Raw genomic sequence first — 24,413 nt, 5'->3', positions numbered from 1 at the left:
TAGCTGGGGTGAGCTGCGCAACAACACGTCCCACTGAAAATGATGCATGGATTTGTCACGTGACAAACAGAAAACACAAAGGATTTTAACTCTTGCACATACAAGTACAGACGTCTCTGTGGAGACAGTATCAGGTTTGTTTGGAAGGTGCGCAATGCATCATGCACAGACTACAAGACTCTAACAGGGTATTTTCAATGCATGCCTTTCACTGTGCTGTGGGACCGAGGAATTGCACATCACTCCTTTCTTGACAAGGTAGGTGGTCACAATACACACAGTTCAGCACCCCCCACAGCAGACTATGCACTGCATTTGTGGTGAAGGAAAGATAAACCAAGGAAGGGTACCTGTAATTCAGCCCTTATCCAAATAAGCAAATGCTCTGAACCCACAAAATTGCTGTGGTGTGAAAAACTATCCAAGATGCTTGCCTGCACAGGATGTACAGCTCTGCAAATCTACACCAGAAGCATTGAGTGATAAATTCCATCAGCTCGCCCCTCCAAGCTTGGATTCAGGGCTCCCAGTGAGCTGAAGGCAGGATGGCTGAATAGTTCTGCTTCGTGGTACTGATTCCTTCTCCCAAGCCCTGCTCAGGGTTAAAGACATACCTCCCAACCGTGGAGAGAAATGAATGCCAACTGATCTACATGCACCCCTATTCCTGTTTATAGCAACCGTGCTCCCAGCTGGAAGGCCTGCAAGCTTGGTCGCTGCTACAGCCAGCATCCGAGGTACTGGTGCCAGCTCTGCTTGCTCTCTTGGCTGAGCTGAGCTTTCTGGCTATGAGCAGCCCCGCCAGTCTGTGTGAGCACCTAACTCACCAAGGCTACATGCAAACAGAACCGAACAACTACTGCATTATTGATCACGACACTGTCCCACAATCGAGGCAGCTGGGTGCCTCAGGTAGGATGAGACTATTGCGTACTGAAGGCTACGGAACAGGATCCTGTATGAAGTACATACAAAGAGCATATGTAGTCATTTGAGGATAAAGAATATTGAGCTTGAAGAGTATTTAAAGCTGGTCCCAATGAAGTGCAGGACACTCTTTACAATATCAGGCTATTGAAGATTTACTGTACTTTGTTCCATCAAAGCTACCCAGTTTGGAAACAACCTGCTTTGTTCTGGGCAAGTGGCCATCTCCAGAGGGAGGGAGGGCTGTGAATACCACCTGTTTCTCCTACAGAAACACACGCATTTTAAGAGCTGGAGGGAAAAAACGCTACACGACTGAAGTGTAAAGACTGTCATTCTTCCCTCCAGCTCAGCTAGTCTGGGGAGTAGCACACATGCAGGCTCCCTTCTGCACCTGCTCCTATGCCTTGCTCATCTGAAGGGCATAAGAACAAGACACAGCAAGTTATTTTTAGTAGAAAGGTACAACTGGTTATTTGGGGACAGCATGACACAGGCTCTTACTCCATCCAGCACAGCACCAAGGACAGTTCTGGCACGTGCTCTTCATGCGACCTTCCTCATCCTAAACTAGACACATGGGCCAAACTCCCTTGTGTGCCGTGACAACAGAGAAATAAGCATGGTCTGATACCGGTTTTACATGTGCTGCATAATGCAGCTATGCTGAGCTTTCATATTCATATCTTCTTCCGTGGAAGAGGTGGGTGGAAAAACAGCATACGTGAAAATGCTGCCAGCAAGCTCTCAGTAATTTCCAGGGTGGAGGTGTCTAAGCATCCTCCACACTTCAAAAATACTACATAATGCATGAATGCTTTCTCTGACTTTACACACACTCTTCAGAGGAATGATCATGGCTGTTTTAGGAACGCACCAGGCCAAACTTGCCAAATGTCTCCACACGTCTGTTTCTTCTCATATTCTATACAATCTGGCTATTGTATTCCTTGTTGTATCCTTTTTGGCAGTCCTTTGTAAATGGCCTCACTCAAAATCTTACTGCTAAACAAGCAGCTTCATATTCACACTAGATTTTGTAGAAAATTGATGCACAATTGATACACTCATGCTGTGACCTGCGTACACTTGTTCTCATTTTAGAGATAGCAAACGTGCCATGTAAGTTCAGATGGGTTATCTGTCCACACCCATGTGGGCTCCTTGTTTGCATTTCAATCCTTCCATTTCAGGCTGAATAACAAGTCCATATCCTCAAAATCCCTGAATAATTCACTTGGTGTTGGGCCTGTTCACAAGAGGGGACTTCTATGCAGTTTTAAAGATGAACATGCTCTGCAGGAACAAAAACTCATCGTGGCCTGAGGTTACTTTTGCTCTGTGCACAGAACAAACAAAAAAAAAAGCACAAAAGGACTCAGTCCTAAAATTGTCAGTGTTTGCATTCATTTACTATTGAACACAGGAGCAGCCTGAAGCTTTTTGGCTCCTTGTTCTGTTTTGTGATCAACTTTTCAAATGGATTTCATACGGCAAGAAATGCTTTAGGTTATTTTATTAATTGTGAAAATGAAGATTAATAAGCCCTGTGACATCAATTTCATTGGCTTTATTGCATGGAGGGTTAGATTTCCACTTGTTTGCTTTGGGCTACTAAAAGGTACTGAACCTGATTCCCCCTTGAGCTCAGGTTCCTGAATGTGAAATTAGTTGTCAGCATAAGCTGGGCTGAAGCTGGCTGTCAAGGCCTGATGTTCCATCCCTCCCCTGATGTTCCTCAGGTTTTCCATTTGACACAGAACTGATGGAGCAGGACAATGTCCCTCTACAGCATTCTGGATACACTCCACGTTCTCCAGTTCTCTAGCAAGATCCATGATGATAGGACCAGGTGCGATTAATTCTTAATGCAGTCACACAAAAAAAGTGACCTAGAGTCCCATTTAGTACACGCTGGCTCCTGATCTGATGGGAATGGTGACTCACAGCAAGCTGAGATGATAAAGGTAGGGGAAGAAGAAAAGAAAACAAAAGGGGGTTTACTTTCGTAACTGGTACCGTGCACTTCAGCCTTTGGCCAGTGAGACACCAGACCTGTATTTCGATATAGCTGAAGATGCTGGAGAGCTGCTGTAGCAGCAAGTTCTCCTGTCAGACATTTGGCACTACTCTGTACCGTGGTCTTTGCAAACTTAAGAACTGTGCTCAATGCTTGAAAAACAAACCAGCAAACAAAACCCAAAATCCCAACAAATGACTTTGTAGTGAATAAAGCTGTCTAATACAGGAAGCGTGTTCCCCAAAATAAGAGGCCTCATTAGGAGAGAGCAAGTGCCTTTCTACAGTCACTGTTTCATCATCTTCCCTGCCAGGACGGTAGCACCTGGCTCTCCAGGATTACCTGACAGTGCAGATGCCAGCTGCATGGCAGCACTGAGAAAGCATCCAGAAGGAGTTCCATCACGTGGCATGCCTGGAACGGACTCTACCGCTGCTAAAGTTGTACCTCAGATCATACAATATCTCAATCTGCAGTTCAGTCTCTACGAATATATTTTTGCAAAGCCTGACTAACAGTTTGCTTGAGAACTCTTAAACACCAGCAGAAAAGTGATCTGACAATGTTTCCTTTTCACCTGAATTGTTCATAAATTGGATTTCAGATGCTTATAAATCAAACAATCACACAGTGGTTTATAGATACAATTTCCTGAAGTTTCTCAAAACTGACTGTGAGAGAAGATGGGCCTTCTCACAAAGAAAAATTTTAGTATCCCTTTTAAATAATTTATATTAATCTTCAGGGAAAAAAAAAAAGGTAATTCAAAGATAATTGAATCCTTAACCCTTGAAATTAAATTCTGTCTTTTAATATTAAAAAGAAAATATTAGAAAAAATTCCAGCAAAACATAAAAGTTCATCAAAACCACAGATTAGATTTGTTTCTTCTTCATTTTTGCAAGCATTTCAACTAGTTCTTAAAAAAAAATGCAGGAACAGCTTCCATAATTTCCTAAAAATACTTCTCCATGTGCATCTCCATTCAGTGAGGGAACAGACATGCTGTAACTGAACAAACACAATGTATAAAAAGTTTCCCTTGTGAGAGGAGATAAGATGGACACAACATGGAAAAACTGAGCATATTACAAATTCAGACGTCAGAAAAGTGATTGCTGTTTGTTTAGTAAGAATTCAGAAACTGAAAAAGGGCTGAAACGTATTTTTAGCTGTATTGAGAATGTAAATTTTGAGACACCACAGGGAAAGTACCAGAGCAAAAGGTGTGGCAGGCAGAGACTAAGCAGAGGGAAAGAGCTGGAAGCCTCTAAACATGCATTACACAGGCAAAGCTCGGCCAGCAGCTGCCAAGGGATCGCTTACATAAGCTGGATGAGGCAGTGTTGTGTGCCACCTCGTGTTCTCTTTGGGATGCACATTTTAGAGCAATGACGTTTTGTCCTCAGGTACCCAGACAGAGCAGGATGAAGAGTTCTTGTGCTCCTTCTGTTCTCGCTGATCCAAATTTAGCATCAGTCATTGTGACAGAGCAGCTACCAGACATGCACAGGGGTGAATGAAATAACTGAGACGAGCACTGCCACCTTGTAGGCTCCACTGCCTGATTTTATGTCAGCACAAGTTGGCAAACGTAAGGAGAACAGGAACTACCTCAGAGGAGGTGGTGCAGCAGCCCCACCGCACCCAAGGCCTGCAGCCCCCAGTGCTTGTGGACACCTTCCCCTTGCTAAGCAACTTGTGGTGACTGACATCAGCACTCCAAGTACCATATAAATCCAAGTAGCCAACACAAGGGTGTCACATCTGCTAATGGTCAACAAGTCAAACTGCATGAATACATGTGCTGTAACAAGAGGGTGTCAAAGTAAAACACATCAGGTGCTCATTTTGACAACCACAGTAGCATGATAAACATAGTAAGAGGATGGGCATCTGTCAAGCAGGGATGCGAGACCTTCCCAAGCCCTATTCAAGAGCACTGAAGACCTGCCTCAACAGCAAACCCTACTTCCCACTAGCCACCACTGATGTGTCTACAGATAGTCCACTCACCAGCCTAAGCAGCTTACCAAGAATCAGACCTTTACCCAAATCTGTGTTCCTTTCCATATGAGTGTGCTTATTTCTTTAAATCAGGACCTGGGCTGAAGGACTCAAGGTCAGGAACTGAAGAGCTCCTGCAGGGATATAAAATATATATTTGTAGGGAGAGTATCCTTTCAACTGTGTGATAGAAGTAACCCCTTGCAGCTCATCTGCTCCAGAGGTGCCTCTGAAACTGACCTTTCATATCTAGCTGAGGTGCAGAGAAAAACCTCAAAAATCCTCAAATAGCACTCTATTTTAGTCACTGTGGTCAAAGTAGATGGGCATGACATGGCCTTGTGCTTTTTTGGGGGGAGAATCATTGGCTCAATCCAGGAAGAATCCACAGATATTTTGAGGACCTTTCTGTAAAGAAGCATTACTTTCTGAAAGCAAAGAACATTGGTCTCAGTATGCAGACAAGCTTGCAGTAGCTGAAGTGAACTTGGTGAGCTGCATAAAGAAATCAGCTTATTTGCTAAACCAGAATTCTATGAAAAAGTCTTGCTTTTAATTTCTGAGCAACTCCTCAAAGTTATCATGGCTAAGGTATTTCTTTCACCATGTTAAGCCAGTTATTCAACGTAATAGTGCAATTAGTCATTTGCAGGGCAAGCCCTCCCCAGCAGCTGAGCAGCAGTCCCTTGCTACAGCACTCTGTTCTGCAGCGCAGGAGAGGGGCAGCTACTCTGCCTGTCAGGGCTGTGGGCATCTTTGAAGTACTTCAGGTGCACATACCCCAACTCCTGTTCTTCCTGTGCTCACGAGCTGGTTTGGAAAAACAACAGGGAACTGACATATGGGCCAAATGGTTATCTGGCTTTGGATTATCTGCAGATGGCCCAAGAGCTTCTACAGAGATGAAGCTTGCCACTACAGACTGCACTGAAAGCTCTTTTGAGGTTGTAAAAAGCAAGAACGTGCCTTTTGACTTGTTAGTGTGTACTGCCTGGACCAGTTAGGCCTTCGGATTCTAAATGCTGCCACATTGCAAATGATGCTCTTTAGTAATCACGGTGTGTCTGCAGGAGTAGGTGCTACAGAACGGGTACTCTCTTGCAGTGGAAGCACCCCAATATTATAAAATGTTGTATGCTGGTGCGGTTACACTGGATGGGATGATCTAACGCAACATCTATTGCCGGAACTAGAAGGTCCTGTCATCCCACATCTGCCAGACCCATCTCTTGTTGCATCTCTTGTTGCTTCCATTAAGCTCTGGTGTTGAGCAGATGTTTCTCAGAGCAAGCCCTCATGCTCTGAGGGCTTTTGCCACTCGTGTGGCAAAAGCTAATCCAGAAGTGGGTAGTGGTAGATGTCAGTTTTCTGCTGCATTTGTGATCTGTGATTTGAATTGGTTCATGTGAGGGTCCAGCAAATACTAAAGCTGGTATAAGGGTGACAAGTGAATAGGTAGCAAGATCTTCTCGTGTAAGCTTGGCACAGCTCTGCCAAGTCCTGATTCTTTTAAGTATTTTCCCATTACTGATGCAGTATAGAAGACACTGGAAAACAACCTGATGGAACAGCCCACACAGCCCAGTCCTTTGAGCAGGGATATCAAGAGAATTGCTGAAGGCATGAGGAAACTAGCTGTTCCCTAAGGAAACAAATGAGGTGAATACTCTGGAACCAGTACTGCTTTGTGTGTATACGGGCTATTCCAATGCTCTCACAAAGGAAAACACACTGACCAAGGTTATGGAACTTGAAACTTGGTCTAAAAATGCTTGTCAAAATGGCTGTTCATGAATATTTCATAATCATTGATTCTAACTTACAGCTAAAGATGCCTGTAAAGAATCTTTTTCCAATTCATTCTGGGGTTGACTTGACTTGCATGTTACAGCAATGAAGACCTTGCAATAGGAATTCATGGAACACATTTGCCAGCAACATACAAATCTGAAGAGATTCCAGCTCACTGTGCTACAGATATACTGGCTTTGCAGGGCTAAGTCTGGAAAATACTCATTTCAAGCATCAGGAGAACAGATGAGGCAGTGAATAAACACAAGGAAGGAACTAGTCACTGTTTCAAACCAGAAATGTGCTGAGGAGAGTAGAGGTATTTAAAGGGAACAAACAACAGCAGTGTTGTAGCTATTAATTTCTGCCTATCCCAAGATACACAGTACTCAGGAATGCAATAGCCGGAAGAAAAGGAATCAAATTGTGTGCTGAGCATTAGAGAAGTGGAAAATATCCCCTTTCTGCACTAGAGGCTGCAACATATTTATCTATAATCTCTTTACCATGTGCTGCCTCCAGTTGTACCGCTCAACTCCACCTCCACTGCCCTCCCACAGGTCACGTGTTTGTAGGAACCAGACCCTTTGACAGGGATCCCAAAGCGCATGCTTTATTTCAGGAGATGCCACTTAAAGTAACATTTTGCAAGATCCAAAGAAACCCCAAATGTCACTCACAACACTTCAGTCTGACCACATGCCATAGCTGGGGCTGTCCAACATTCGTATGATACCTGGACTGCAACAAAACAGTTAGAAAAGATGGCTCAATGACATACAGTTCGTAGTTTTGATCTTCTGTCTCTTGCTGCACTGACAGCTCCTCCAAAGTTGCATCAATATCCAGCTGATTCGTCTCCAGCTGCCGTAGCAATGTCTCCCGCTGAAGAAAGGAAAACAAGCTGGGTCTGAGCAGGAAGGGTCATTGTAACAGATCTCTGCGTGCTCACAGTGTGCAGTGAGATCTGGTGTCACCACTCTACCCGCAGCAATGAATTAAACAGGAGCTTTGGACCACTTCATGGTGTTCAGTTTAACTACAGAAGCATAATGGGAAACAGAAGTGGTAGCAAAAGCATGTTAATCCAGAAAGTCTGACTGTAAGAAAGCAATCTGTTCAGAGAGCTAAACTGTATCAGACACAGGATCACTAGTTGCATTTGAAGAACAGTATCAAATTCTGTGGAAAACAGTTGTACAACCAGTTCAAAAATAAGCCCTTCTGGGAGCAGGACTCTGTGCAAAACCTCACAGTATTTATTTTTTTTAGATGTTGGGGCAGATGAGCAACCACAGCCTGTCAGCTCAGTGAAATTTCAGAAGTCATGGCCCCTCTACCTTCAGTTGCTGTCCTACAGATGGGGGACAAACACACCTCAGTCCATTTCAAACGTGAAATAAAGCACGTAGGCTTTGCTTATGTAAAACAGGTAAGTTTTTTTTAACTCGGTCCTTCCCCTTCTACATTTCAAGCAGAAACCTCAGCTGAGGGGAAGCTACATCTTAAAAGACTCTAAATCAATTGCAAATGGCTCCAGCACACCCCTCTTGATAGTCCGGATGGCAATGGAAAGGGATCAATAACCGCATGCATTATGCTGAGACCAAGCCAGCGTTACCAGCTCAAGGGCTTGCCTGCAGCGGCAGCCCAAGGCAAGCTGCAGTGCTACCAGCACTCACTGCCGCACTGCCTGCCTGGCGGGGACCTGGCTCTCCTACGGCAGGAGCCGTGAGGCCAAGGCAGAAACCCTTCCTGCAGAAACACGCTGGGGGATCCCCTGGCCAAAACCAGAGGCACCCGCTTCCAACACCCTGCACCACGGCACAGCTCCGGCAGCAGAGCCCCTGCGGCCCTTCCCAGCGATGGCCGGGAGCCACACTGCTCCACAGGGCAGCGGCCAGGCCTGACGGAGGCTGCGCAGGTGGAGTCCTCGCTACGGGCATGGAGGCACCGCCGGCCTCCTGGGAAGGCTCCGAGCAAGGGGCACTGAGTCAGCTTACACACCACGCCCTGGAGTCAAAAGCCACGGTGCTCCGGGCTTGCAAGCGTCAGCCCTCCCTCTCCGCTGCCCGCATGCAGGTGGCATGGGGAGCGGCCACATCCTGTGCTGAGACGTGTCCGACTGCTCGTGGACCCGCAACAGTGCACGATTCAAACAAGGTCCCCCAGGACCACAGGCTGACTAGCTGCTCTGTACCCAGACAGACGAGGTAATGGCCCAGAAGGAGATGGAAGAGAAATCGCAGGTTTCATCCAAACTGCAAAGGCTCTTGCTTTTATAACTGCTTCATCCTCAACATGCATTTGTTCTCTGCTATGATGACTATTTTTTTTTAGAGTTAGTAACCATGGTTAGTTTTTAGTCACATGTTTGAGAACACATATGCTCGCTGCACTAACTAATCCCATCAGGGTAAAAAGCACAAAAGGAAATCTAGTACATAATTTACAGTATAAAATCCCTACAGGAAAACAAACATTTCGATAAAGCAATGGCATTCAGTCTCTATGTGCACATACTACTGACAATATAGTTCCATAGACATGACAACTCTGCAGCTACCAAAAAGGTGTACAGATTTAAAGAACAAGTAACTCATCTGCCTCATATGAAAGACACCACAATGCCCCGTCCAGGGGAGTAGCCATGGCACAGTCTGAGCACTCCATGGAGTAGACGGATTTATTCAGTTCACTGAACTCTACCATAACTTAACCCAGCAAGCAAGGTTTAAGTCATTTTTATTTTGTATTACATTTGTGAGACTGGGTGATTCATACTGATTGATAACCACAAAACACACTAATTCACTGGAAGGCACAGCCTTTCTCAAAATTTAACAGCTTCTATGATCGTTTAAGCTAATTCATTGCTTACCAGACATTTAGTTTCTTCATTTTTACGCTTTGTTACTGTGTTAAGTGCATGGAGTGATCCATTTTGCCTTTGCTAGGTGTACTGCCTTTACATGGCAAGGTTTGGTAGCAGGGGGCTGCAGGGGCGGCCTCTGCGAGCAGAGCCCAGCAGCTGCCCCAGGTCAGATCAGAGCCAGCTCCAGACGGCTCCAAAAGGGACCCGCTGCTGGACAGAGCCACGCCACGAGTGATGCTAGTTAGGCCTTTGTGAGAGAAATTTAAGAAAAAAACACACAAAACACACACACACAAAAAAAAACCACTGCACAACAGCAGCTGGGAGAGAGGAGTGAGCACCAGCCCTGCAGCCCCCAGGGTCAGTGCAGCAGGAGGGCAGGAGGTGCTCCAGGCTCACAGCAGCAGTTCCCCTGCGGCCTGGGGAGAGGCCCCTGGTGGAGCAGGCTGTCCCCCTGCAGCCCACGGGTCCCACACGGAGCAGATCTCCACGCTGCAGCCCGTGGAGGAGCCCCCGCTGGAGCAGGTGGATGTGGCCTGGAGGAGGCCGCGGCCTGTGGAGAGCCCCTGCAGGAGCAGGCCCCAGGCCGGAGCTGCAGCCCGTGGAGAGGAGCCCACGCAGGAGCAGGGGTCTGGGGGGAGCTGCCACCCGTGGGGGACCCGCGCTGGAGCAGTTTGCTCCTGGGGGATGGACCCCGTGGTATGGCCCCATATTGGAGCAGTTCTTGAAGAGCTGCTGCCTGTGGGAAGCCCATGCAGGATCAGTTTGGGAAGGACGGCATCCCATGGGAGGGATCCCATGTTGGAGAGTGACCGTGAAGGAGAAGCAGAGACAAAGTGTTAGGGACTGACTGCAGCCCCCATTCCCCTGAGCCACTGAGGGGAGGATATAGAAGAGGGTGGATGGGGGGGAAAGTGTTTTTAGTTTCTCAATGTTCTAGTCTGCTAGGGATAGGTAATAAATTACATTAATCTCTCTATGCTGAGTTTGTTTTGTCCATGACAATAACTTTTGAGTGATCTCCCTACTCTTATCTCAACCCTTGAGTCCTTTCCGATGTATTTCCACCCCCCTTTCCCTTTGAGGAGGGGGAGTGAGAGCAGTCATGGTGGAGCTCAGCTGCCCAGCAGGGTAAAATTACCACACCAGGTAATTTTTATTCATCATATTCATAAACTCTATGCAGATGGAAATTTGAGTTCAATTAAAACGTAAACAAACAACTATGAAGTCATTAGTTAACTTGAAATTCATTCATTGTGGTATAGACAAGAAAGTTTCGGTAAAACATGCTATACATTTGAACTCAGTACACTAAATAGAAGATGTACTAATCTGTACTAAGTGACTTTAAATGCTTGCTGTATGGTTCCTGCATCCTTCAAGATTTTAGAAGTAACAAATTTCATCCTTTTGTATTATTCATAGACTATAAGCAAAAATCAGGCCAAAAAAAAAAAAAGGAAACTATTTTGCTTATTTGTCCTCTTTCCTAACAGAAGTGAAATAAATGCTGATCAAATTAGCTGAATAAACAGATACAGAGGGGACACTGCTCTCCGGTGCTTATCTTATGCACTTAGGTAAGGGCTTTTATTAAACAAGTGATTTGACTTTCCTCATACTTTGGCAGTAAGACATACACCTGAGTTTTATTTACTTCAATTTTCACAGATCACAGTAAATTCAGAACTTAGATTTAATCAAGAGAAATTTGCAACTAACTTTGTAAAAAGATAATTACTAATAACGGACTTCTAAATACATAAAAATAAATTCTATTTTACCATGCTGGTATTAAAATATTAAAGAAGCAGATTATTTTTAGCAACGACCCAAAAGGAGGGAATAAATCATGTGCTGCAGACCAATGCTTTGGCTGAATGCCACTTTCAAGTGCTTCCTGGGAAAAGGCAATTTCAGCTGTCTGCAGTATTCTGTCACCTTCCAGTGCATCACTCTGAAGGCCTGGCTGACCTGATCCTATTAGCACATTATGTGGGCCACCAGCAGTTTCTATGGCTACACTGCATTCTCCGATTTGAGACCCGATAAATAATCAAAGAGCCCAGGCTGCCAGACGGAACTTGCTGTATACTGGGGGGTTGAATTTCACCCACCACTTTCTTTATGAAAGATGCATAAAGGTAAGCTGAACACAGAAATGTGCAACTTAAAACCAATGCACTAGATGCCAACACCACTAAAGGACACAGTGGAATCCCACACATGGCCGAACAGCTCCTCTTCCCCCAGAGAGCTGTGGGAGAGCAGGCTGAGGAACAGAGAAACCTCAGAAGTTAACTGAGACCAATTAAATGGTATGTGCATTTAATTTTGGGGAGAATTCCTCTCCTTTTACCTACTTCGCTCCAAAGTACCAGGGAAATTACTCCTTTCTAGAGCCTCTGTCAAGTCTCTCTGAAGGTACAAACAGTACCTTTAGGAATTAAGTCTAGTTGTGACTTTCCTGCAAATTTAAACACCGTGTTGTACTGCTTGGTAATAAGGCCGGGGGGAGCCAGCCCTGGCTCCCAGCGCACTCCAAGGCAAGAGTCCCAGATGCCAACCAGGAGCAGCAAATGCCCAGAGCCAGCAAAGCAGCAGCTGTTGTGGAACAGCACAAAGCTCTTCTAATAAACCTGCATCAGAAACACAAACGGCACAGGAAAAAGCGTGGCATGTCTTGGCTGAAGGTTGACATCAAGTAAAGCCCCAAAGCTTGGGCGGCAGCAACCAAAGGCCTCTGAATCTGCAGTGTCACCTGCCTCCTCACAGAATGGCCAGGCCAAGGATCTCCCTCACACCGGGGGGAAAGGAAACAGACCATCTTCATAATGGCTCCTACACTGTGACTTTTATCAGAACGCATGGAAACGCACCTGCCTGCAATCCACATACAAGCACATAACTGCAGGAACATGTTTTTGCACTGCTGTTTTAAAGGAAAAGCCAGGAAGCACCACTCTGGCTGCACAGAGAAAACGTTCCAACAGGCACAGCCAGCTTTCTCAACTACCACCTCCTATGTCAAGATGCAAAGAACAGTGCAAACATTTACAAGCATTGTTTACGTGCACCCATGTGAATCTTTCCCTTTCGCATTTTAGAAACTAAGCTGTTCATGGAGAAGCCTTTTCATCATGTTTGTTTCTGAAGTGTTGAATTGCTTAATTACATTTAACAAAACAAACAACAACAAAAGAACAAAAACACCACCACCACAGGATTGGGGAGTCTAATAACTGAGATCAACCCACATCAGCACCTGTACCTTGCATTCTGCACTACCCCCAGTGCCATCCCATGCCCACTGAACAGGAAATAAATGGGGGCCGGTCACCCCGCTTCCCTCACCTCTCCTAACAACTGTCACTGACATCTCCAAATAGCTAAAGGCCATATCAGATTTATTTCTTCTATTTCCCTGAGGACAAGATCTGTACAAGAAGTTCTCTGGCTTTGAGGCTAATTACCTTATATAAGTGTCCTAATTACTTTCAGATTAATAGATCATGTTTGCTTATACATAGCACATTTTAATGAAAGGTCCCCTAAGACTCTCATCCTAAAGCTGCTTCCACGTAAACGTAGTGCTACAAACACTTTGATATTTCCTACTTACAACCGTATTTAGGAAAAACATTGCATATAGTGGCCATTAACAGTATCATATGAGCAACTTTCAGACACAAATCTAGCAGGAAGCCCATGCTAATGTCTTTGTCTCTTAACAACACCTATTTGAGAAGAAGAGGGGAGATTTACAAAAGTGACAAAAGTAACCTGGGAACTAATTATTCTGCATGATTTCCACAAGACATCGCTTTACCATAGAAACCAAGGTTATAAAAACAAACATGTAACCAACACACCATGCTGGAAGATTTTAGTCTTCTCCACTGAGCAGCAAATTGGCTCTAAATCTCAGATTTTTAATACATTTTTTGAGGAAAAGTTGTGTTTTAGTTATTTTACTGGGTTTCTGTATATTTAGTTTTCTTATCCTGGTTCTTTCTAATGCATCTGCTCTGCAGACTTGGGATGCGGTAACATCCACTAACATATATAAGCTTATTCTGAACTAGCAGTTCAGCTTGGATTATTAGTGTAAAAATATACACAGACATCTCACTTGCTGGTGAAAGATCGTCAAGATCAATTGTCTGAATTTCTCCAAGCAGAAGAGAACTGTGATACAGCTTCACATGCACCCTCCAAAAGCAGTAAGTCGCTGACCCCAAAGGACCCCTGTATGATATCAAAAGGTCCTCTTCTAAAGGACCACGGATAAGAATTTCACCCTTCCCACTCAGCCTTTACCTTTCCTCTTTGAAGGAAAAGAAGGCTCAATTATGACAGAGATCTGAGCCTTCTACCTGCTTGCATTGGATCCAAGCAGATCAGTTACTGTTCATCTCAGGACAAAGATTTTCAGCAAACAGGTGGTATGAACTGAATAGTTCAGAGACAAGACCTTTCTTGTTCAAGTTTTAATTGACTGACAACACAGAATTTAAATAAAAAGTGTAACAACTATGTGTATGTAACGTTTTTGATTTGGTAGTTACAACACTGGATGCAGTTTTCTTTGCACTGATATTCATCACCTTGGAGCCCTTCTACACAGGTAAGAGTTTTTGAATGAAAGAGCAAATACAAGCACTTTTGCGAACAGAGACACGTTTAAGTCACAGGCACCAATATACTAATAAAATTCTGTTAACTACACTGTTATGAAAACAAAAGTCTATTCAGGATCCTTTAACAACAAAATATCCCGCATATAAAATCATATTCCCACCTTAGAGAAAAATCAACTCTGTCCCACCCACCCTGAACATCAGGGAAATACCATCGCTCTTACCTGCAGCTGCAAGAAGGGAATGTTGAAGAACTTGTGCAGGTACTTGAGTCCAAAGCTGTTCTTCATGGAAGACTCAGCGTAGCGAAAATACGAGGAGCCAGGAGGCCTGTCTCAACCAGACATGCAAAGAGGAAATAAAAAATTGTACAAAACACATGCATACACACAGATGAGGTACTCGCTAAATTCCATTCTGTGAACCAGCCCCTCAGTCCTCAAATGGAGGCTGGCACGTCATTCTGCTAGTGACTTGTTATTTTGTTTACAGGAAAATTTAGACTTTGTTCCTCCTGAAGGCGGCAAAAAAGCTGGATGCAGCGGTTGTTATGTTGCATTGTCACAGTGCCTCTAGACTAGGAGATACTGCATCAGGACATTGAGCTATTGGTTCACTAAGCTGGGGGTTTGTAGATGTACAAGCTATCAATTTCTCACTGAAGGTTTTATTTTAAAACCACAAATAGACCTACATTAAGTCACCTACTCAAGCATCAGAACTGGGCATTAAACTCGGCTAAGTCATATATAGAGATGAATTTGAAAAGAAATGATTACTTTACAGAATCCAGCCTTAAAACTGGCACATTTCTGTACGCCTGACACAGTCACAGACAAGCAAGAGACCAAGAAAATTAAAAATTGCCTTAAGAACACAAAACTGCGTTGAAGGTACAATCTATTGACACCTGACCAACAAGAAAAATTTTATATACGGGCCTCTGAGGTTCTCTGTTATATGGGAAAACCCTGCCTGTCTGGAAAGGGCGAAGTACGATCTAGCTGCGCCCAGAAAACGTTGTGCGGAGATGCTATGAGAAGAAGAGTGAGAAACACAGCTACACTAGCTGGCTTTCTTGTAGCAGAGTTATGTGGAGTAGAGAACAGTTGCATTGCAGGCAGAGAATTCTTTCACAAGATAAGGAGTATCCAGAAAGGAAATGACCTCTTGGGAAAAGTACTTCAGAAAGGTACATGCTGGCATGCACTCACTGTTCCCAAGAATATAGCTAACAATCTGCTCAGTATGGGCTCCCAGATCAAAGGAGAAAGAGTCCATCATGAAAACTGAAACTTCCTTGTGAGACTCTCGGAGTCACCAAAGCCTAGAAGCTAAGCAGAGGCTTGGAGGATGAACATGACGCAGATCTGGAACACAGCAGCAACCGTTATCTATGGGTGATGACAGAGAGCAGCTGACGCCTGCTCCCCTTGGCTGGTGACCACGGTGCCATCCCCAGTTACCTGTTCAGATTGTCAATGAAGTCCCGCACATCACCAGGTAGAATGACGCGGTGCTCCCCCATGTCTCTGTAGTTCCCGAGCACGCAAACTGGAACGTGGGTTGGCACTTTAGGAAGCTCCCTCAGAATATAGTTAAATGTCCTTCACCAAACGAAAGACAGACACAGGCAAATGAGGGTGAGACACCATTCTGTGAGCAGTTTCATGCACAAACCACAGAAAAAAATACAAAGTTTTTTTTTTCCCCAAATCCTTCCAATACTGTGGCTTCACCCTCCCTCTAATATATTAACTGTAAATATGTTTGTATCATTCTTTACTCAAAAATGACTTGACAAGTTCAATAATCCACTTCCACCAGAGACGACAAATCTCTTCAAGTAATATTTCTCTTAGTCCTACAAAATTGTGTGAGGTCGGCAGATGAAAAGGATTCCTTAACTTACGCTGCCAATGGTCTCACTGAACCATACCAAACCTTTAAAACGCAAGCTTACGTGTAAAGCAAAAACTCTTACTACCTCCCCTTTCAACTCTGGCTTCCACGTGACTCTCCCCCTTCTCCTCAGGTGAGCAAAATGGACAGCTCATTATTTCTATACATTAATGCAGCCCAGAGCATCTAAATAATCGTTACTAATACCTGTCTTCCTGGGAATTTCTTGCTAGCTTTCCATATTCCCTTGTGCTCTGTAGAGCAGGATGTTTATAACATGTCCAGCATACTTTGAACCTGTGATAGTGCTAATTATCAAGCCTCAGACACCAGCATATCAGAAACCGCAGTCCAGAAGCCCACAGGGAGACTGTTTGTTTGAAACAAACCCAGGAGAGGAGTATATTAAAAGACATGCCAGAAGATAAAGCTATTATTTTAAGCTTGCTTATTACAAGCTTGCTTCGACTCATTAGGCTGCATATCAGCTCTAGAGACCATCTGGGAACCAAGAGGTCTAGAAGTCATTCGCTTCCATTAAAAAAGTGAGAATCGCATAGCACATGCTGCTGAAGGTGTCTTACCACTGTTTGGTAATGTCAAACATCATCACTACACCATTGCAGTTTTTATAAACATCCAGAAACTCTGCATCCAGAGCCATTTCTGACTCTGCCTGGGAAAATAAAGGCAAAAGAAGCAGTAAATAACTTGACTCAACTTCAGGATCATAGAGAACACAACTGACACAGTGCTGAACAGGCAAAATGTCTAACGTAACAGCCACTATAAAAAAATATCCATGGATTTCATGTCGTCATCATTAAAAAATGTACTTGGTGGGTCACAGCTTCCACTGCCCACAGGATCAGGGCACGAAGCACCCAGCAGTCTCAGGAAAAAAAATAAAAAAGACTGACAGCAAATGCTATATAAAACTCACTTCCTCCTCTTGCCGTTGTGCCCCCAAATTGTGCACTGGCAAGGTAAGTCCATATAAGCTACAGGACAGAGTACAGAGGACTTGGCTCCTATATTACGTCTCTTCGTCAACACAAACACTGGTAAAACCAAGATGTAGTTTCTACTGACTTCCTTCCATGCAGAGCTAAAACAATCTATTAGTAGCCAATTTGGTTTTCACCAAATTTAGACTGCGCTCTGCAAGACACGGTGCGCTAGTCAGAACTGAACCTGCAAGGCTCCCGCTGCAATTTGGTACCAATAGAACAATTCTCACTCCTATTTCCAGGAGTGAAAAATGCACACACATTTGCAAAGAAGCAGCTGTGCCATCTGTTCTCATAGAGGCCTTTTGCCATAAGAGAACACTTTTGAAGAAAATCTTTCCAATTTGATCACACAGATTGAGCAAGATTGGCACCCTGGTGAAAGAGGTAACTCTTCACTGCCCTGACTCATCCCCATAACTGAGCGTGTACCACTAACACCAGATTTTGCATCAATTTCAAGCAGTTTTCAAGTGGTTATTGAGGGAGTACCAAAACCTGCCCATGTGCTGGGTCCCAAAGGGCAACGACACACAAACAGGAGTAATAAAGCTCTTTAAGAGCCGCAGCAGTGCTCATTCGATCTTTGCCTTTAAATTGACTTTTCTCAAGGATAACGTCACATAGCTTTTTAAAGAGATACCACAGAAGTGCACCAGTAGCCCCGACGTGGTTTGGGAGACACAGGATTATGGTTTCCCGTACGGCACTCTGTTCTACTGCAGTAGATCCAAAGGATACACATTTGTGCAAGAGCCTCAAGGAAGCAACTCTGTTTACTTTTGCACACCAGGCGGCACTTCTATTGCCCCTGCCTCCTCTACATTTCAAAGAGTGCTAAAAGGTAATTGTTGGACCAGTTTTAAGGGGCAGCCAGAGACCCTGGCCGTTAAGTGATTTATTCAATGTTTCACAAGAAGTCAATTACAAAAGGACTTCCTGACACTGACTGCGTGAGAACAGGTACAAAGCTACGAAATAAACAGCTGCGGTGGGGTCATTCCCAAAAGACAGAACTGAAAACAGCAGGAAAATTGTGAGAAGGGCACAACAGGGATAAAAAGCACAGGCAAAAGAGCGAAAGAGCATCAGGGATCACACTGTCCCTTACTCACCCTCTAAGCCAGCATTAAAGCGGAAACAAATACAGAACTTATTCTCCATAGACCAAGCAAAGGTGAACAAGGTGCCTCCTGCTAAGAGGCAGATGTCAGCATTCAAGGCGACTCACCTCCTGGGGGTCATTTTCCAGCTTCAAACCATCTCCTCGTTTTTTGCATTTTCCTTAAAAAGAATTGTAAAACAAACAAACAGAACAAAAACAAACAAAAAAATGCATTACACTGGGCAGAGAACTCCAGGACAGCTCTGTGAATCCCTATGAAACCACAGCATTTAGAACATGACCTTAAAGCAGATTCAAATTCTACCACATGCCTGGAGAATGAGGAGGGGTGGGACAGGCATGCCTTGCTAAAGAATACCAGCTGGTCTAATTCAAAGATGAACAGGAAAAAAAGTATGCAGCAGCTTAAACCACACTCTTCATGGCATAAAGTTACAATTATTACATGTTTCTGCATACTCCCTGACCACGAAGCGAGCTGCTCTTGCTTTAACGTTGAAGAAGCAAAAGATCACAGGGCTGCTACAACTGAACTCCACAACCACATACTCAGCTTTCTGAGACGCTATGATGTTGCTGCACTATTACACTAACCTGAAGCAAGCAATACTGGAAATAAATGTGATCTCATATCCCATTAGGTGCTTGGGGCTGCCTTGTGACCCAAAAAAGAGCGGCTGGCAACTGAGATTTTAACAGTCAAAACACAGACAGAACTTAGACAAGGGAAAATCCAAGCAAAATCGGGTAACTGGTGAGGAGGCTGAAGAAGCAGAAGAAAAACAGCCTATATATGCACAAAATGCTACAGCTGGATGGGCCAGATCTGGACATCACCACAGAAGAGAAGAAAGGAAATCCTCAAGAGGCATGCACTCAAAGCCACGCGCTCTAGAGACATGCACACAAGAATACGCTACAGGACAGACAAAACTCTGACTAACCTCATCGGAAAGTAAAAGAGGCAGACTACACACCTGGAGAAGATGCTAGAAAACTACTATAAAGACTTCCGCCATCTCATGGCCATAATCCCATCTTGAGGGATCTATACATTTCTCTCCAACTCACCTGCTTCCAATAAGGCAGATACTAAATTGCGGCCCTTATACTTAAAGGCCAGACCCCCTAAGACTTCTTCCTTTTCTGACAACTTCAATAAGCACTGAAAACATTTACAGGCTGACTTTCGAAGTACCACTGGCATTTGACTCAGCATCACCAGAAAATGAGTCAGTGTTTTAAATCTTAGGCTTCCTGACATTTAGCAGTAACATCAGTTACACTGTAATCACATTTACAAATCTTAAAGGCCAGGGCCACAGTGGGCAAAAAAGATGACACCGCGTACCAGTAACTAGCATCAGCAGAGGGGCCACTGGCTAACATGATTTTCTGGTGTAGACAGTTGTCACTACCTGTTGCTGTGAATCTCAATATGCAAGAGCAAGCGCGTGTTCTCTCACCTAGTGCTGAAGAAATTTAGAGTAGACACACCATGAAAAAACTGTCCTTGGCCCCCAGGTGTTATTTAAATTAGTTACGTACAGCAGTTTCCAGAGTTTTATCAAATGAACAGCACTGCACAGTAAATAACCCTGCAAAGCCTAGAGTTATGTTTTCCAGACATCAAATATCTTCCAGATGTTAAAGACAGTAATTAAGAACTGTACTTCTGAATCAACTTTGCTCCAGTCTAAACAGCGATGAGTTAACTAAATCATAATGGTATGGCAGAGACTAGAATTTCTAGAAATTCACCCTGTCATTGACAACAGCAATGTTTGGCAGCTCAGATGTACCCACAAAACACTCCCATCATCTCTTTTAAGATTTTGCAATGTGGGGCAAAACCAGCCTCCATTAACTATTCAACTCAACTAATGAAATGAACTATCAACTGACTAATTGTAAAATTCATGGTTCTGCCAAATACTGCACATGACAACAGGGAAAGTTTCTTTCTTTCTTCTGCCGTGCATGTCAAGGAAAAGTAGTTACGAAATACAAAGTTTTAATTCTGTAGTGCTTCCCTACTTAAACCCAAATGAAGAAAATTTGGGATAGAAAAAAATCACCCCATCCAACACTCTCCCCAGGTACTAGTATAGAATCGTGCACACAGATGTCAGGATACGCCCCCTCTGAATTCAGCGTTAGGCTACTGGAAGCAACGTTGGTTGGCAGCGCTAATTATGAAGTTGATACACTTCTCCTGCACAACTTTGCAACCCACATTTGGTAAATACTGGTCAGCTGTGTTACCTGTTAGCTGTTAAGCAACTAGCGTCAGCTAAGAAAACAACAGTTTGGGACATTTTTCTGAATGGAAAACTCTGTGGGACAATGTTCAGCAGGCCTTGCACATCAACTCTGCATGTGCTAAAAGATACAGGAGATCGCAGTCCCAACACCATGACGGTGCATCTGGGAGATGCTGCTGCACATCAGTGCAAAATGCAGACATTTTAAAAAATATTTGCAGCCCTACTATCATCTTACTTTGCCATCTGAAAGTAGTAGAAATATTAATTCCAATCTTTCCCCATTCTTGCAGTTCATCTCCCTCGAGGATACAAGTATGGGTTCTGATTCTTCCCAGTGCAACTGAAGCTGTGGGATGTCTAGGGCATGTATACCTTTTCCCTCTTGAATTAATTAATTTCAAGTCAGTGGAACTCATGTAGATTCTCTGAATGTCAAAACATCACCACTTCTCTAGTTACTGCCAAACTGTGCTGGCCATGACCTGGATTTCTCATGTTAAAACAGAAGTCCAAGAAACCAGATACCCATCCAAGACCTCTTCATAGTTCACAAATCTCTCTCGTCCTTAACAACCAAGTTGTCTTTCTGTCTTGAACATATTTAAGACTGATGCTTAAGAATGAATACAACTTGTACACCTCTCCCTGCTTAGGGCTCTAAGACGTGCCAAGAGGAGTGAGTAACACACATGACTCTCCTCACTGCTGTAAAGGAGGTCATCTATAAAGGAGTAACAGAGCTGGAAAGCGCATGTATGTACTTATTCACGCAGAGTGCCTATTTTTGGAACCAAAACTGCAAGATGAGCCAGATAAGGGCATGATGTATGTAGTGAAAAGATCCACTTGAGGCTGTAAAGACAGATGTACAAAGATGACCATGTGGTTATATGAACAAAGTCCTGTGTTTAAGGTTGCATTGATGTGTGATCTAGGAGCCTCAATTAGCAAACAAGGGTGTTCATGTGGTGATTGCTCAGCTTCTCTAACTGGCACAATGACTGCTCCTTCTTTGCAGGCCTATCAGCAACGCTAAAAACAAGTAAGCCTCCAGCAGTGCCTCTAAGTCTACAGAACAGTTCCTCTGGATACCAGAAGACTGGATCCATGGCCAGAATGTGACAGCCTCTGCACCTCTGTGTACCATCAAATTTGTTGCAGGATAGCAAGGATTCAGTAAAACTTGCCAACTAATGCTGTCCACAGTCAGGGAGAGATGTTTCTGTACATTATTCCAAAATACACATTTCTAAAATGTTTGTATCTCCAGCATCATCTAATGACATCAGAAAATAACAGAAATATTAATTCTGACCTTTCCCCATTCTTGCAGCACACCTGGCAGGAGAGCGAAGGGGAAGGGAGAGGAAATCAGTCTCCAATATGGGGGGGAAAGCGTTTATGCTATTCTGCTGGCACAGGAAAAAAAATATGACTTGATCCCCTCAGTTCAAGTATGGGAAAAGATGCAGAAACCAGACTAGCAGAAGTTACGTGATAGAAGATTGGAATTGGTCTTGAATCATCAGAATTTCAAGCAACTTCTTTGCATGCAGGATCTGTTACAGCTTTACGACCTGCAGCAGTTACACAACTTGCTGCAAAGCCAGAAAGATGAGTCAGGACCGACTTTTGCTGATAGATATCTTTCCTATGTTCTTTTACTTCCAAGGGCAGCAAAGGAGACCGTATTTACTACACATATTGGATAAAATTCAATACAATCCAGAGCTGGGGGCAAACTCTACTTGTTAAAGAGTTTAACAAATTGCATCATTACACAAATGAGCTCTCTGAGCAGGCCTATGGAGAACCCAGCAGGCTGCAGATAACTACTCCAATGAGTCTGCACATTTAAAAAAAAAAATCCAAGAGTCAAGAAAACTGTAAGAGAAGCAGTCCAGTGTAACAACTGCCATTCTCTCTTGCTTCAATGCATTAACTGCCCTCACAGACTCTAAGCTTTCACAACAAACCTTTTCCCCTTACTTGCAAATTAACATCTTTATGCTAAACAAATGCCACCGATTCACCACCATTCATCAGCCAGGCAGGACCAACAGTGCTACTTCCTGCATTCCTAACACAGACTGGAGGGAAAAAAAAAATAAAGCACATTGCTGAACTAACAAGGACAGGGAGGCACAATGTTGGTAAGCGCTGGGAAAAATGCTAAATGGTAAAACCACAACATTTAACTCAGTGCAAAAATGTACACGAAGCTTTTCAGGGTGCAGCTGACTGAGTTTCCCCATACTCTCCTGTACATATTCACACTGAGACAAAGAATGGCAGCACTGCATAACAGAGAAGAAGCTGAAGCTGCATTATAAGACCGAAGTTGAACACTGAAGTTTACGGATACATCCTTTAGACAGACAGTCTAGCAACATCCCCACATCAGGCCTTCAATACAAGTTTTCTAACATCTAAATTTAAATAGAGTTCTCTTAATTTTCTGTAACAAGGAACAGTTGTTCCAAGATGGGAAAAGTGGAAAAAAATTTAGCCTGGAAAACAATGCATGTCAAAATGCATGCTCAGAGCATGCACTTCTGGCAGTTTAAAATCCAGCCCGATAAATGCAGCGTTCTGCACATCTCTAACTATGCATGTTAGCCTGGGTCTTGTAGGCAAGGGAAAAAAAGGAGGATTGGTTCTCATCAGCACTATTCTGCAGCGGCACTGGATAGAAGTCTACTGTCTAGACTGGCATTGTTCTCACCAAAAGCATCACGCAGGAGGATTTTTTGTCCTAAGCATACAGAAGAAAGAATAAAAATGTCATGTAATAACATTTAGATGAAGCTTAGATATGAGCCAGTTTTTAATGGTTAACTTGCACACTTTCCTGAAGTTGCATTTATCAAGAATCTGCAATGCTGCGGCAATGGGAAAGGATTCGATTTTGTTCTATCACGATAGTCTGAAGTTTTACACTACATTGATTGAGTACATTTAACAATATAAAAATGAGCATCTGTGGTCCATAAGTAGAGATCTGAACAGAATGAGTTTCATCTTGAAAATAAAGTGGAGGTAAAGAGTCTCTTCAGATTTCTAATACACGTTCCACAGCCAGAAATGAATGCAGTACCAGAAGACTGTTATCAACATCTGCTCATATCAAATCCAATCCATCTTGCCAAAAAAATGACAAGTCTCTAGTTTAGAAGATGACTCTGCTCAGAGAAGCTATTCACAGAAATAAATGCTGGAACCACATGATTCCCAAATTAACTGTCAATCTATTCATACCAAAGTTGCAAGGCTGAGAGAAAACAGATGTTTTGCTTAGATTCCAGCCCTGTGCATATTATCCCAGGATCTGAAAGCCAACTTGTAATCAGTTTGACTTCAGCAGTACCTCTGACTTAAGTAAGGTTTTTGCCTACGCTGTGAAAGAGCGGGGTTTAAAAGAATAAAACAATAAAGCTCCCAGGGTTTTCGTTTAAAGTTACTGGCTCAAGTTTAAGCTATAGGCTCTGCTCTGTTAAGAATCTGAACTACAGATGCTACCTTAATCACCTGTTTGTTTTTGCTCTTTTCAGTATCATTTAGCTAACATGAAAAACTTACTTTCTCCCTTTCCCACTCCCTATTGTACCCATCCTATTATTTTTTGATGTTAATGCATGTGTAAGTTGCATGTGTGGTACTTCGGAGGTAGAACACCTTGGATGTAGGTCTGCTGAGGGAATGTGTCAGGAGTCAAACTGTAAGAGTTTAAATTTCAATCACTGTTGTCAACAAATTTGAGGGAGAGAAACACACAAACAGCAGACTTGCAGAGCATAAGACGCTCACTTGTAAAGCTGCTTTCATGATCCTACTCACACTTTAAA

General features: G+C 43.6%; 1 protein-coding gene and 1 long non-coding RNA gene across 3 annotated transcripts in view; both read right to left on the bottom strand.

The window, feature by feature from the left end:
* RABL6 (RAB, member RAS oncogene family like 6) overlaps positions 1 to 24,413 on the bottom strand; it is a 58,410-nt gene that overhangs the window by 18,170 nt on the left and 15,827 nt on the right. For both annotated transcript variants that reach the window (XM_066980496.1, XM_048054519.2), the window contains 5 exons: positions 18,407 to 18,459; positions 16,750 to 16,841; positions 15,730 to 15,870; positions 14,488 to 14,593; positions 7,527 to 7,630 (listed from right to left, as the gene is read on the bottom strand). In XM_066980496.1, coding sequence (XP_066836597.1) covers positions 7,527 to 7,630; positions 14,488 to 14,593; positions 15,730 to 15,870; positions 16,750 to 16,841; positions 18,407 to 18,459 — 496 coding nt within the window. The remainder of the gene's footprint in view (positions 1 to 7,526; positions 7,631 to 14,487; positions 14,594 to 15,729; positions 15,871 to 16,749; positions 16,842 to 18,406; positions 18,460 to 24,413) is intronic.
* Positions 3,871 to 7,520, bottom strand: LOC136786677 (uncharacterized). Its single transcript, XR_010826013.1, has 2 exons — positions 5,195 to 7,520; positions 3,871 to 5,088 (listed from the first exon to the last, which is right to left on the bottom strand). It is a non-coding gene; the product is annotated as an uncharacterized lncRNA (long non-coding RNA).

This window comes from Anser cygnoides, chromosome 20 (genome assembly GCF_040182565.1).
Source record: "Anser cygnoides isolate HZ-2024a breed goose chromosome 20, Taihu_goose_T2T_genome, whole genome shotgun sequence".
Taxonomy (NCBI): Eukaryota; Metazoa; Chordata; class Aves; order Anseriformes; family Anatidae; genus Anser; species Anser cygnoides.
This window is presented reverse-complemented; position numbering and strand designations above follow the sequence as displayed.